This window comes from Orycteropus afer, unplaced genomic scaffold, assembly GCF_000298275.1.
Source record: "Orycteropus afer afer isolate SDZICR_OR568_19922 unplaced genomic scaffold, OryAfe1.0 scaffold00003, whole genome shotgun sequence".
NCBI lineage: Eukaryota > Metazoa > Chordata > Mammalia > Tubulidentata > Orycteropodidae > Orycteropus > Orycteropus afer.
Genome location: NW_006921590.1, coordinates 29,757,833 through 29,771,465, shown reverse-complemented (window position 1 = coordinate 29,771,465; position 13,633 = coordinate 29,757,833). Strand labels below are relative to the sequence as shown.

The window sequence follows — 13,633 nt, the reverse complement described above, 5'->3', positions numbered from 1 at the left end:
TAAAGAAAACTGCTTCCTCAGAGTATTGTTAAAAGCAATCTAAATATTCATATTAAGTAGGAGTCTAAGTTCCTAATATACATATTAGTAATTAGTAATATTAGTAATTAGTCTAAAACTCGAAATGTGTATTGGAGTTGATGGTAGAGGTAAGAAGATGGCACTGTGACTGTGTATTTGGACTTTGGAGTCAGACCTTGGTTTTTATCTCCCTTCTGACACTTAGTAACTGCCTGGCTTTAGGCAAGTTATATAACCTCTCTAAACCATGGATTCCTCTTGGGAAAAGTAATATACATTGTATCAACCTATAGTATTGTGAGCATTACAATAGGTGAATGCATTTGAGCATTTAGCCACAGTGCCTGACACAGGAAAGTACTCAAGAAGGCTCTTATAAATGAATGAATGAAACCTTGAATAGCTTCTAGCCTTGTTGGAATCCCATAAAACAAGCTTTTTCTATAAAGGGCCAGGTAGTAAATATTTTAGGTTTTGCTCGTCACATCCTATTGCTTGTCATATATTCTATTTTGTGTGTTTTTCTAGAAAAATTATTTAAAGTGTAAAAAACAATCTTAATGCATAGACCTTACAAAAACAGTTGTAGGCTAGATTTGGCCCAGAGGCTATAGTTTGTAGACCTCTGCCATAAACTGTTACCTCCAACTTAGACCACACAGTTTATAAAACTACTAAATTTTTATTTCTTGTGCTTTTCACCTTGGTTTGACAAGTGTTTAGTATTTATTAGGACTATGTATTTTGGTTAATGACAATTATAGTTTACATGGTGATACATTTTTCTTCTGCTCTCATTTGTCAGGCAAGTTTATCATAAAATGAAATAGTTGAGACCATTTGCTTAGATCCTTGGTAAGTTATCTGTAAGAATCTATATAGAAACTAAGTAGCTCTAGTTTCATTGTGAACATTTAGGAATATTAGGCTATCACATTATTTAAAAAATAGAAGTAATCATAATTCTCTTATGATTGAATTCTGGCAGTTCAAACCCACCAGCCACTCCTCGGAAGGAAGGTTGGGCAATCTACTTCCATAGTGATAATGCCTCAGCAACCCAAGGAGGGGTCACTAAATGTCAGGGTCAACTCGATGGCACATAACAACAACAACATGATTGAATTTATATGGTTATTTCCATACAAATTTTAGGGCTTGACAGTTACACTACATAGACCTGTTACTTGTGTTTTTCCTTAATGGTATATTGTCAGTTCTTATGGTACTGAGACAGGTGCATTGAAACTTTAATTATTGCAACTACTGATGGTGGCGTAGTGCTGAGGCACTTAACTGCTAACCAGAAGGCTGGAGGTTCAAAACCCACTCCTCAGAAAGAAGATTGGGTAATCTACTAACATAGTGATGCTGCCTTGGAAACCCAAGGAGGGATTGCTGTCAGTCAAAGTCAACTTGACGGCATTGAGTTTGGTTTTTGGATGGTTTCTAGTAAACTAGAAATACTTAGAACAGTAACATGATTGCTGTTGTTCTGCTTCATGGAAGATGGTAATACTTGGTAGCCCAGAAGGTAGGGTGGGTTCACAATTTTTTCTTCATTTTGTACATTTAAAGCCTTGAATTTTTAAGTGTGGCCACAATTTGTAGAATCCAAGTTACATTAATATCCTTGCTAAGAAATAAGTTATCTGTTACTATAAAACATTTATTTTTTTCTTTTCCAGTTGAAGCTAAACAGTCTGAGACTGAGAAATCTGAAGTTGGACCTTTTAACGATTCTACTCATATTTCTCTGCAAGAAGAAAACCAGCCTTCTGTCAGTCGTTGCCTCCCTGACGATACTTCTATAATTACTGAAGAAGGCTTATTTAGCCAAAAGAGTTTCCTTGTTTTGGGTTTTAGTAATGAAAATGAATCTAATATTAAAAACATCATAAGAGAAAATGCTGGAAAAATCGTGTCCCTTCAGAGCAGACCTGTTGCTGATTATGCAGTGGTTCCTCTTCTGGGGTGTGAAGTAGAAGCAACTGTAAGCGAAGTTGTTACAAATACATGGCTGGTAAGAAAACATTGCAGCAGTTGAATGCCCAAAGTGTTGATGTTTCTTTCTTAGGCATTTCAACTCAGGTAAATTGGTATTTGTGTTTAGATACTACCTTGATTTTACTTTTAGCAAGAAAAAATCTAAAATATGAATATGTACAAGTATCATGGTCCTAATTCTAGAATGGTAGAGGTTATTGTTCCTTGGGGCCACCAGAGCACCATTCCTTTGAAGGTCACTCCTGCTCATCTCATATTAATTCACTTTTCTTTGTTTTCTTACAGTCAGAACAGGACATGCTCTTTTGTGTTATCTCTTTGTAGCTTGCTACTGGTGATTTCACTATTGACCTTTTATAAGAATGAAGAGAAAAAAATTACAAACTAATACCATGGCCAAAATTAAATATAAAGCAGTATTCAATGATAAATAAATGATAAATCTGAAATATTTTAGTGTCTTAATACAATGAATTTATACGTATTTACTTGAATATTATAATTTGAAATATATTAAGAATAAACATATACAAGTTTCTGTTACATAAAATGTTTTTCATCTCAGTTAAAACCACTCTTACTGTAACTGAACCAATATTAATCTCGAATTGTGTATTTCAAGTTGATAATGTTTTTCTTGTTTTTAAAGGTTACTTGTATAGACTTCCAGACTTTAGTTGATCCAAAGTCAAATCCCCTCTTCACTCCAGTCCCAATACAGACAGGAACAACTCCTTTAGAAGATTGTGTTATTTCGTTCAGCCAGTGTGCTGGAGCAGAAAAAGAGTCTTTAACATTCTTAGCAAATCACCTTGGAGCAAGGTATATAATGTTTTTAGTGCATTTGCTTAGTGTATCTTTTTAATTTTTGCTTCTGTTTTTTTATTGTGATTTGGGTGAAAATTTACAGAGCAAAGTCATTGTCCATATAGCAGTTCTTACACATTTTGTTTCATGACATTGATTGTAATCCCCATAATGTAACAGCTCTCTTCCCACTTCCTCCCTGTAGTTACCTTTTTCCTGCGTCCTTCTTTCCTATGTGTTCCTGCCCTCTGAGCTATTTCCCTGTGCAAATACTGCCCTTCAGATTGCTAGATAGGTAAGAGACAAGTACTGATTTGGGTGAAGGGAAAGGCATTATACCAAATAGAGTGACCAACACAATAACACTAAGGTAAAGGAAGGCGCAGAGAGATGCACAAGAGGTACAGACAACAAAGATTAGCACATTTTACATACACAGTACTGCATTATCAGTTATAACAAATATTAATCTACTGCTGGATACATAGGTAGCCGCTCTGATAGTGTAGTGCCTGAGGCACTTGACTGTTAACCAGAAGGCTGGCAGTTCAAACCCACTAGCCACTCCTTGGAAGGAAGGTTGGGCAATCTACTTCCATAGTGATACTGCCTTGGAAACCCAAGGAGGGGTCACTGTGAGTCAGGTCTGACTCGACAGCACATAACAATAACACAACACAACAGATAAATAGGTAGACAGGCTGAATGATCAGGTATGTCTAGGCAAAAGGAAATATACCCATGAACATACATGCTTGGCAGATACTATTTCTACATAGGTATTTATATGACTATAAGAATGTCCATATAAATAGAATGGGGCAATGTTGTAGTGACTTCTTAGCCATAGCCAACCACCCTGAGGGAGCGAGTTGTTGGCCCTGTGGGTTCGGGACCATTTTCGTGGGGGACAGCGAGCTCAATTGGCGTAATATACTATACAACAACAACCACACAGAAACACTGTTCTACATCCTACTTCAGTGAGTAATGAGTAGGGTCTTAAAAGCTCATAAACGGCCATCTAAGATGCAATAATTGGTCTCTCTTTATTTGGAGCAGAGACGAATGAAGAAAACCAAAGGTGCATGGAAACAGTTAGTCCAGGGGACTAGTAGACCATGTGAACCTCAACCTGCATGATGCTGAGACTAGAAGAACTAGATAGTGCCTGGCTACCACAGTCAGCCATTCAGAAAGGGATCACTGCAGGAGATTCTGGATAGAATGGGAGAAATATATGGAACAAAACTCAAAATCATAAAAAGACCAGGCTTACTGATCTGGTAAAGACTGATGAAACCCCCGAGACTATGGCCCCTAGTGACCCTTCAGGCCTGGAATTGAACTCACTCCAATGGCGTCCAGCCAAGCAGTAGACAGGCATGTAAGGTGAACATTGACACTATGTAGATACATTCCTTAGAACAATCAGTCATGGGAGATTAGTGTATCATTTTGTTTTGACTTATTGGAGAGCATTCAAATTAGATTTTGACTGTTGTTGTGTTGTTATGTGCCATCGAGTCAGACCCGACTCATAGCAACCCCTCCTTAGGTTTCTGAGGCGGTATCACTACAGATGTAGATTGCCCAACCTCCCTTCTGAGGAGTGACTGGTGAGTTTGAACCACCAGCCTTCTGGTTAGCAGTCAGGTGCCTTAGGCATTATGCTACCAGAGCTCCTAGAATTTGACTAGGTGTCCTTATTATATTTTTGGATAGTGTGTGGTATGCCTGTGTGATGGTTTAAAGTGGCAAAGGGGAAATGCTACTAGGTAAATGCCTGATAAAATTTTAGGACTGTATGCATTAATGTTTAATTGGTTTACTCATCAATAAAGGAAATAAGTAATACTGATTCATGAACCATTATTGCATATAACTTGCCTAAGCATTATTCTTGTCCATGTGCTATATGGATGATTTATTCTTTCTCAGTATACATCCATTGTTTCTCTGGTTTTCAGGCAGAAATGCAAAGTAGGAGTGATGAAAAATGAATTTAAAAGTTGCTTCCAAAATCCGTATGGGCCCAACCTATAGGTGAACAATTGTTATATCGATAAATGTAAATGAGCTAAACTTTCACATTAAAAGACAAACTTTTAAATGAGATCATTGAGCAAAAACTAACTTTATGCTTTTAAACAAGAGACATACCTAGAGTAAAGTGATTCAGAAAGTTTTTAGGGGGATGGGGAGATTAAATGGGAGTAAAGATAAACTGCAAACTGAAAGAAGGGTTGCAATTTTAACATCAGACAAATTTGAATTCATATAAAGTATTGAACAAGAAAGATAAGAACATTTGAAATGAAGATAAAGATATCTTCATTGCTGAAGATACAATGTCTATGTACCTAATAAGAGTATCCATCATAGAACAGAAACAACTGGAGTTACAAGAAGTAATCAACAGAATCATTGTAGGAGACTTTGACTCTCATCTTTTTTGCTTCATGACAGATCAAATTGACAGAGAATAAGGAAGGATGTAATTAATTAGATATCTACCCTAAAACAGTGTGCATATCTTTTCAGGAACCAGTGGCACACTCCTATAAGTTGTCTAAAACTTGACCAGAAAGGAAACTTCAGTACATTCCCAGAAGTAGAGAGAGTGTACAGGCCATTTTCTCTGATCACAGTACAAAAAGCCCTAGGAATTAATAGTAAAATCAAAATGAGAAACTCTTATCAACTGAAAATTTTAGAACTTTTTTTTTAATAACTCTTGGTTGAAAGAGGAAATCAAAACAATATGTAAGCCTTGAAATAGTTATCAACCCAATAGCACAAGCAACCCCAGTGTCCAGATTATTACTTAGAATATTATTTCCCACTAAAAAGAAGCTAAAGTTTGAGGAAATGATTCATTGCAAATTTGGGACAGGAAATGCATCAGTAAGTCATAAAAGAAAATGAATTCTGTTTATATTTCAAGTGATAGACTTCTTTATTCTGAGTTTCATATGCTGCAAGGTTGAGCAAGTCATTTAATCTATCTGTAACTTTTTCCATGTCTTTAAAATACTGGTACTTAAATACTGAGAGGATCAAATGAGTTTATAGTTGGCCCTCCTTATCCACAGGTTCCACATCTGCAGATTCATCCAGCTGCATGTTGAAAATATTCGGAGAAATAAAAAAGTGATTAAGTGGTCAGAGCAATCCCTTAAAAGGCTAAGAGGGAGCATAAAATGCTATTTACATAGCATTTACATTGTGTTAGGTATCATAAGTAATCTCACTTACTTCCACAGAGTCGGTCAGGACACATAGTGACCCCTCCTTGGGTTTCCAAGGCAGTATCTCTAAGGAAGTAGATTGCCCAGTCATCCTTCTGAGGAGTGGCTGATGGGTTTGAACCACCAGAGCTCCTATAAGCAATCTAGAGGTGATTATAAGGAAGGATGTGCATAGCTTATACACAATACTATGCCATTTATATAAAGGACTTGAGCATCGGCAGATTGGTATGGGGGGAAAGGGGGTTGGAACCAATCACCTGCAGATGCCAAAGGATGATTATCTGTGAAAATGCTTTGAGAAATTATAGTGGGCTGAGAGATAAAGTGTTGTTATTTATTACTATTTTTGTTCCCCTGATTGTCCCATGCCTCTCTTTGGGAGGAAAGGACAAAGTAGGTGGGTGATGACTAATTAAGGAGGTAATTTTTCTATGTGTTCTTTAAAAGCCTACTTTAATTTGCTTATGTATTTATAAAATGTAATTGTAGCAATATAGTTAAATCCTAGAGTAGGCATTTTGAAGGAAATTAGCTTAATTTAAGAAATAATAAATCAATGCATATTTTCTTATATTTGCATGAACAGTAGCCACACTCTTATGTTAGAAACTTTAGTTTACTAATTGTGTATATGACTCTTTGCTTTCCTTTAATACAAATTTCAGCGTTCAAGAATTCTTTGTTCGCAAATCCAATCCAAAGAAAGGCATGTTTGCCAGTACACATCTTATATTGAAAGAACCAGGTGGTTCTAAATTTGAAGCTGCAAAGAAGTGGAACTTACCAGCAGTCAATGTAGCTTGGCTTTTGCAGACTGCTAGAATGGGAAAGAAAGCAGATGAAAGCCATTTTCTGATAGAAGATCCTCCTGAAGAAGGTTAATGATTTTATGTTGTTCTTTTATATGTACAGTTGACCCTTGAACAATACAATGGTTAGGGATGCCAACCCCCAGCACAGTCGAAAATCCACATATAACTTTGGACTCTCCAAAAACTTAACTACTGTTAGCCTTCTGCTAGCTAGAAGCCTTGCTGGTAACATAAACAGTTAACACAGTTCTTGCCATAGAGTTACTAGGTTTTCACACAAGGATACACACGTACACAACAGATAAGTTTGTAAACTGTACATCATGATGATTATTTACTACTCATTAAAGATCTTCCTTCATCCTGATTGTCTTCAGTAGGCTGAGGAGGAGGCAAAAGACATGCTGTCTCGGGTGACGGAGGTAGAAGTGGAGGCAGGAGAGTTAGGCACATTCAATATAAATTTACAGAAATACATCTAATTTCTGTCTGACCTTTTTGCTTTTTCATTTCTCTTAAATATGTTTCTATGTAGTACCAGTCAATGAAAAAGTCTACATTTAAGTGGATCCATGTGGTTCAAACCTGTGTTGTTGAAGGGTCAACTGTATTTTTACAACTTGATAGTTTCTGAAGAGGGAATGTGTTAATGCTTACTTTTAGGAAAGGTTATTCATTTCTGCTTTTCAGTTTGGGTGCAGTACTTTTGGTCCAATGAGCCAGCCACTGTTGGGCATTATGTTATTGGGTGACCATTACATATTTACCAGACACACTGGAAGTTTTATGACAGGTGCAGAAGTGATGGTTAGGTTATATTAAAGTTTAGTTAAGGACTTTCCAAACTTGACTGACCTGTATTTTCAGACTGTGTTTGTTAACGCTAAGTACATGTGATTGTGGTTTCCTTTTTACTCTACCATTGACATGGTATCGACATGGTATATAATTTTTACATAATTTTTGGCAAATTCTGAGAGTATTACAAGATATAACAAAAGGAAGTAGCACGAATCCATTTTCATTAATTACTTGTTCCAGTAATGTGCTTGTCTAAGTCAGCATATATTTTAATGCACCATCTGGTTTGCTTCTTACAGAGAAGGTATATAATTTTGTGATTTAAAATATACCTGAGAATTAACTTGTAAATTAGTAAGAAGATTTTTAAAAAATAGATTCTTACATATCTCTTAGGAGGAAAAAAGAGGACAATAGTGGCTCATGGATTGTTTCTTTTCATTTTAAATCCCTAGAGCAAAGCTTGGAAACTGAAGTAACAAATGCAATGAATCTAAATCCAAGTACACCAGAGCATCCTGAGACACAGCTGGAAACACACAAGAAAACAGCTGTTACACCTTTAGATATGAACCAGTTTCAGAGTAAAGCTTTCCGTGCTGTGATCTCACAACACACTGGACAGGTGTCAGTCTCCCCAACCATAGAACAGCCACTCCAGAAGGAGCCCTCATTGCATCTGGATACACCATCAAAATTTCTGTCCAAAGACAAACTCTTCAAGCCATCCTTTGATGTGAAGGTAAATTTTATAGGAAATTGGCCCTGAGTTAACAATTTTATAATTTGTAAAGATAAAACATCAAATTTTACATCAGCCTTTAAGTTTGTAGTAATAAATTTTCAAGAGATATTTGCGAGTAGATTGATGTTCTTGAATCCCAACAGATACAAGAGAATGATGAGTTAACAACTATAGATATATATGGCGTTAGTAGAAAAAACACTGGACTGGTAATCAAGAGATCTGGATTCAAGTCCTAGTTCTGCCATGAACTGTGTGACTCTAGGCAGATCATTTTAACATATCTGAGCATCAGGTTCTTCCTTGCTTCAAAGAAGATAGTACTTGTTCTGAAAAATCACAGATTTATAGTGAGGATCAAATGAAATAGTGGGATAAAATCAGTTTATGATCTGCAACATAAATGCATTGTTATTTGTGTGTTGATTCTGGAAACATACAACATGACATTCTTGTCTTGTTCCTGATCTTAAGGGAAAAGCCTTCTGGTTTTTTGTGTTGACTATGATAGCAGCTTTGTGGATTTTGTTTTGTTTTGCTTTTCTTCAATAAATGCCTTTATTGTGTTGAGGAAATTTCCTTCTATTCCTAGTTTGCTGAGTGTTTTTATCATGAAAGAGTGTTAGATTTTTGTCAAATGCTTTTTCTGTATCAGTTGAGAAAATCATGAGGGTTTTTCTCATTTGTTCTATTAATGTGATGTATTTCGTTGATTTTTTTTTTTTTTTCCCCTAATGTTGAACCAGGAGTTCTGGTAGCATAGTGCCTAAGGCACTTGACTGCTAACCAGAAGGCTGGTGGTTCAAACCCACCGGCCACTCCTCAGAAGGAAGATGGGCAATCTACTTCCGTAGTGATACCGCCTCAGAAACCCAAGGAGGGGTCACTATGAGTCGGGTCCGACACGACAGCATATAACAACAACAATAAAGTTTATTACTTCTGATAATATTTTTGAAGAACCAACTTTTTTGGTTTAGTTTATTTTCTCTGTTTCATTTATCTCCACTTACCTATGCTCTAATTTGTTATTTTCTTCCTTCTGCTAGCTTTGGGTTTAGTTTACTCTTTTTTTTTGTTTGTTTGTTTTTTACTGTGATTTGGGTGAAAGTTTACAGAGCAAATTCATTTTCCATGAAGTAGTTCATACACATTTTCTTTCATGACATTGACTGCAATCCCCACAATGTAACAGGTCCCTTCCCTCTTCTTCCTTGTAGTTACGGCTTTCCTATGTCCTTCCTATGCATTCCTGTCCCCTGAGCTATCTTTCTGTGCAACTACTATCCTTGTGATCCCCCATGATTGATCGTTCTGAAGAGTGTATCTACCTAGTGTAAATGTTCATCCTCTATTCCTGTCTCTTGTTTGGCTGGAAACCAGAGGAGTGAGTTCAATTCCAGGCCTGAAGGATGTCTCAGGGCTGTAGTCTTGGGAGTTTCACCAGACTCTGTCAGACCAGTAAGCCTGGTCTTTTTTAAGATTTTGAGTTTTGTTCCACATTTTTCTTACACTGTATCCAGAATCTCTTGCAATGATCCCTTTCCAAGTGGTTGATAGTGGTAGCTGGGCACCATCTAGTTCCTCTCTTGTCATGATCTTATAGGCTGAGATTCACATGGTCCACTAGTCCATGAATCTTTGTTTTTCTTCATTGTTCTTTGCTCCAGACAGAGAGAGACCAATGTTGTATCTAGATGGTCGCTTGCAGGCTTTTAAGACCCCAGTTGCTACTCACCATAGTAGGTTATAGAACAATGTTTTGTGTAATATATTATGCCAATTGATTGGGCTTGATGTCCCTCACAACTATGGTCCCAAGTCCACAGGTCCGACAACTTGCTCCATCAGGGTGGTTGGCTATGAGTAAGAAGGTATTATAACTTTGCCCTCTGTTAGTACTATTTATATGGACATTGTTACAGCACATACAAATACATCTGTAGAAATACATGGTCATAGGTATATTCCCTTTTGCGTAGACACACTTGATCATTCAGAATGTCTACCTATGTATCTCCTTATTATCTATAACTGATAATGCAGTGCTGTATGTGTAAAAGTGTTTATCTTTGTTGTCTGTACCTCTTATGCACCTCTTTGTGTCTTCCTTTTCCTTTGTATTATTGTGCTGGTCACTCACATTTGGTATATTTCCTTTCCCTTCACCCAAGTCAGTACTTAACTGCTTACCTATTTGGCCATTTTCCCTCTCCTTCCCTCCTATCCCTGGTAACCAACAAAGAAAGTTTCCTTCCATAGATAAACCTTTCCTTGACTTTTTACAGTAGTGGACTAATACAGTATTTGTCCTTTTCTGATTGACTTATTTTCCTCAGTATAATGTCTTCCAAGATCATCCACATTATGTGATGTTTAGCAGATTCTGCATTATTCGTTAGTGTTGCGTAATACTCCATTGTGTATGTACCATAGTTTGGTTATCCATTCCTCTGTTGATAGGCTTTAGGTCTCTTTGCTGTTGTGAATAGTGCTGTGATGCACATGGATGTGCATATATATATTCGTGTCCTGGCTCTCACTTCTTTAGGATATGTACCTAGTATTGGGTTTGGTGGATCAAGTGGTATTTCTGTTTCCAATTGTTTAAGGAGTCTCCATACTGATTTTCACTGTGGTTATATTATTTTATAGTCCTACCAGCAGTGTAGGGGAGTCCCAGTCTCTCCACATCCATACCAGCATTTGTTATTTTCTGTCTTATTGAACTTTGCTATTAATACTGGGGTGAAATGATATCTCACTGTTGTTTTGATTTGGATCTCTCTAATAGCTAATAATTGGAAGGAAGGTTGGGTAATGTGCTTCCGAGTGATACTTGCTTGGAAACCCAAGGAGGGATCACTATGAGTCAGATCGATTCCACGGCAGTGAGTTTGTTTTTTGTTTGAATGGCTAATGAAAGCAGCTCTGGTGGCATAGTGCCTTAGGCATTTGAATGCTAACAAGAAGATTGGTGGTTCAAACCCACCAGCCACTCCGTGGAAGGGAAAGACTGGGCGATCTACTTCCGTAAAGATTTACCACCTCAGAAACCCAAAGGGGGTCACTATGAGTCAGAATTCACTTGATGGCAGTGAGTTTGGTTTATTTTTAATGGCTAATGATTACAAACATTTCTTCATATGTTTGTTGGCTGCTTGAATATCTTTTGGTATCTGTTCATGTCTTCTGCCTGTTCTTTAATTGGGTTGTTTGTCTTTTTGATGTTGAGGTGTTGGAATTTTCTATAAATTGTAGAGATAAGTCCCTTTCAGATATGTCATTGCCAGATATTTTCCCCCCAATCTGTAGGTTTATTCATTTGTAGGAGTCTTTTGATGCACATGAGAATTTAATTTTTAGAAGGCCCCACTCATCTAGTTAATCTTCTGCTATTTGTGCATTGGGGGTTATGATTGATAGTCTGTTATGTGCAATAAATTAGGGGTTTGCCCCTGGGTTTAGTTTACTCTTTTTCTAGTTCTTGAAGGTGAAAAGTTAGGTTACTGATTTGAGATCTTTTTTACTATTCACTTTACAGCTATAAATTTCCTTCTGAGCACAACTCTTGCTACATCTCATAAGTTTTGATATGTTATGTTTCATTTTCATTCATCTCTAAATGTTTTCTAATTTCCTTTGTGATTTCTTTGCTGTATAAGAATATATTGTTTAATGTCCACATATTTGTGAATTTTCCAGTTTTTCTTGATGATTTCTAGTTTTATTCTGTTGTGATCAAAGAAGATACATTGTATGATTTCAGTCTTCTTAAGTTTATTGAGGCTATTTTGTGGCCTAGCATGTAGGTCTGTCCTAAAGAATGATCTATGTGCACTTGAGAAGAATGTTCTGCTATTACTAAGTGAGCTGTACATGCCTGTTAAGTCTTGTTGGCTTATAGTATTGTTCAAGTCCTCTGTTTCCTTACTGAACTGTTCTTTAGATATTCTGTCCATTATTGAATGTGTGGTATTGACATCTCCACCTGTTATTGTACAACTGTCTATATTTTTCTTCAGTGTTCATATCGGGGTGCTCTGTTAGTTTGTATGTTGTTGTTGTTGTTGTTGTTATGTGCCGTCGAGTCAAACCCGACTCATAGCGACCCCTCCTTGGGTTTCCGAGGCAGTATCACTACGGAAGTAGGATTGCCCAACCTTCCTTCCGAGGAGTGGCTGGTGGGTTTGAACCACCAGCCGTCTGGTTAGCAGGCAAGTATCTTAGCCACTATGCTTGTATGTACATGTTTATAATTGTTACGTCTTCTTGACAGATGAGCCTTTTAGCGATATATACTTGTCTTTGTCTCTTGCAACAGTTTTTGACTTCAAGTCTATCTTCTATATTAATATAGTTGTCATTCTAGCTCTCTTTTGATTACTGTTTGTGTAGAATATCTGTTTCCATCCTTTCATTTTCAACCCATTTTGTATCTTTGGATCAAAAGTATGTCTCTTGTAGACAACATATAGATGGATCATGATATATATTTATCCTTCTGCCTTTTGATTGGACAATTTAAACCACGCACATTTAAAGTACTAAAGAAGGACTTCTGCCATTTTGCTGTTTGTTTCCTGTTATGTCTTGTTCCTTTGTTCCTCATTTCCTCCATTACTGTCTTTGTGTTTGATTTTTTGTGACATACTATTTTGATCCCTTCTCATTTTCTTTTTTGTATGTTTTTAGGTATTTTCTTTGTGCTTACCATGGGGATTACATTTAACATCTTAATTTTATAACAGTCTGGTTTGAATTGACACCAAGTTAGCTTCACTAACATATGAAAAATTTGCATCTACATAGCTCTGTCCCCCCCTTAAGTTGTTGTCACAAATTACATTTTTATACATGGTATACTAATTAACATAGATTTATGATTTTTGATGCATTTGTCTTTAAATCATGTAGGAAATAAGAGGAGTTACAACAAAAAATGATAATACTAGGCTTTTATATTTACCTATGTAGTTACTTTCATGGGTTTTCTTTACTTTTTCATATGGCTTTGAATTATTATCTAGTGTCCCTTCATTTCAATGTAAGGACTCCCTTTAGTATTTCTAGTAGGGCAGATATACTAGCAATAACATTTCTCAACTTTTGTTTATCTGGGGACTTCTGGTAAGATGGAGGAATAGGCAGACAAGCGACCCAGACCCTCTTCAACAAAGAAAAGA

At 36.7% G+C, this 13,633-nt stretch overlaps 1 protein-coding gene across 1 annotated transcript in view; it reads left to right on the top strand.

Annotated features, from left to right (window-relative positions):
* Window positions 1–13,633, top strand: part of TOPBP1 (DNA topoisomerase II binding protein 1) — a 98,710-nt gene that overhangs the window by 33,450 nt on the left and 51,627 nt on the right. Inside the window, exons 10-13 of the mRNA XM_007936973.2 lie at window positions 1,710–2,044; window positions 2,678–2,850; window positions 6,755–6,966; window positions 8,158–8,444. Coding sequence (XP_007935164.1) covers window positions 1,710–2,044; window positions 2,678–2,850; window positions 6,755–6,966; window positions 8,158–8,444 — 1,007 coding nt within the window. The remainder of the gene's footprint in view (window positions 1–1,709; window positions 2,045–2,677; window positions 2,851–6,754; window positions 6,967–8,157; window positions 8,445–13,633) is intronic.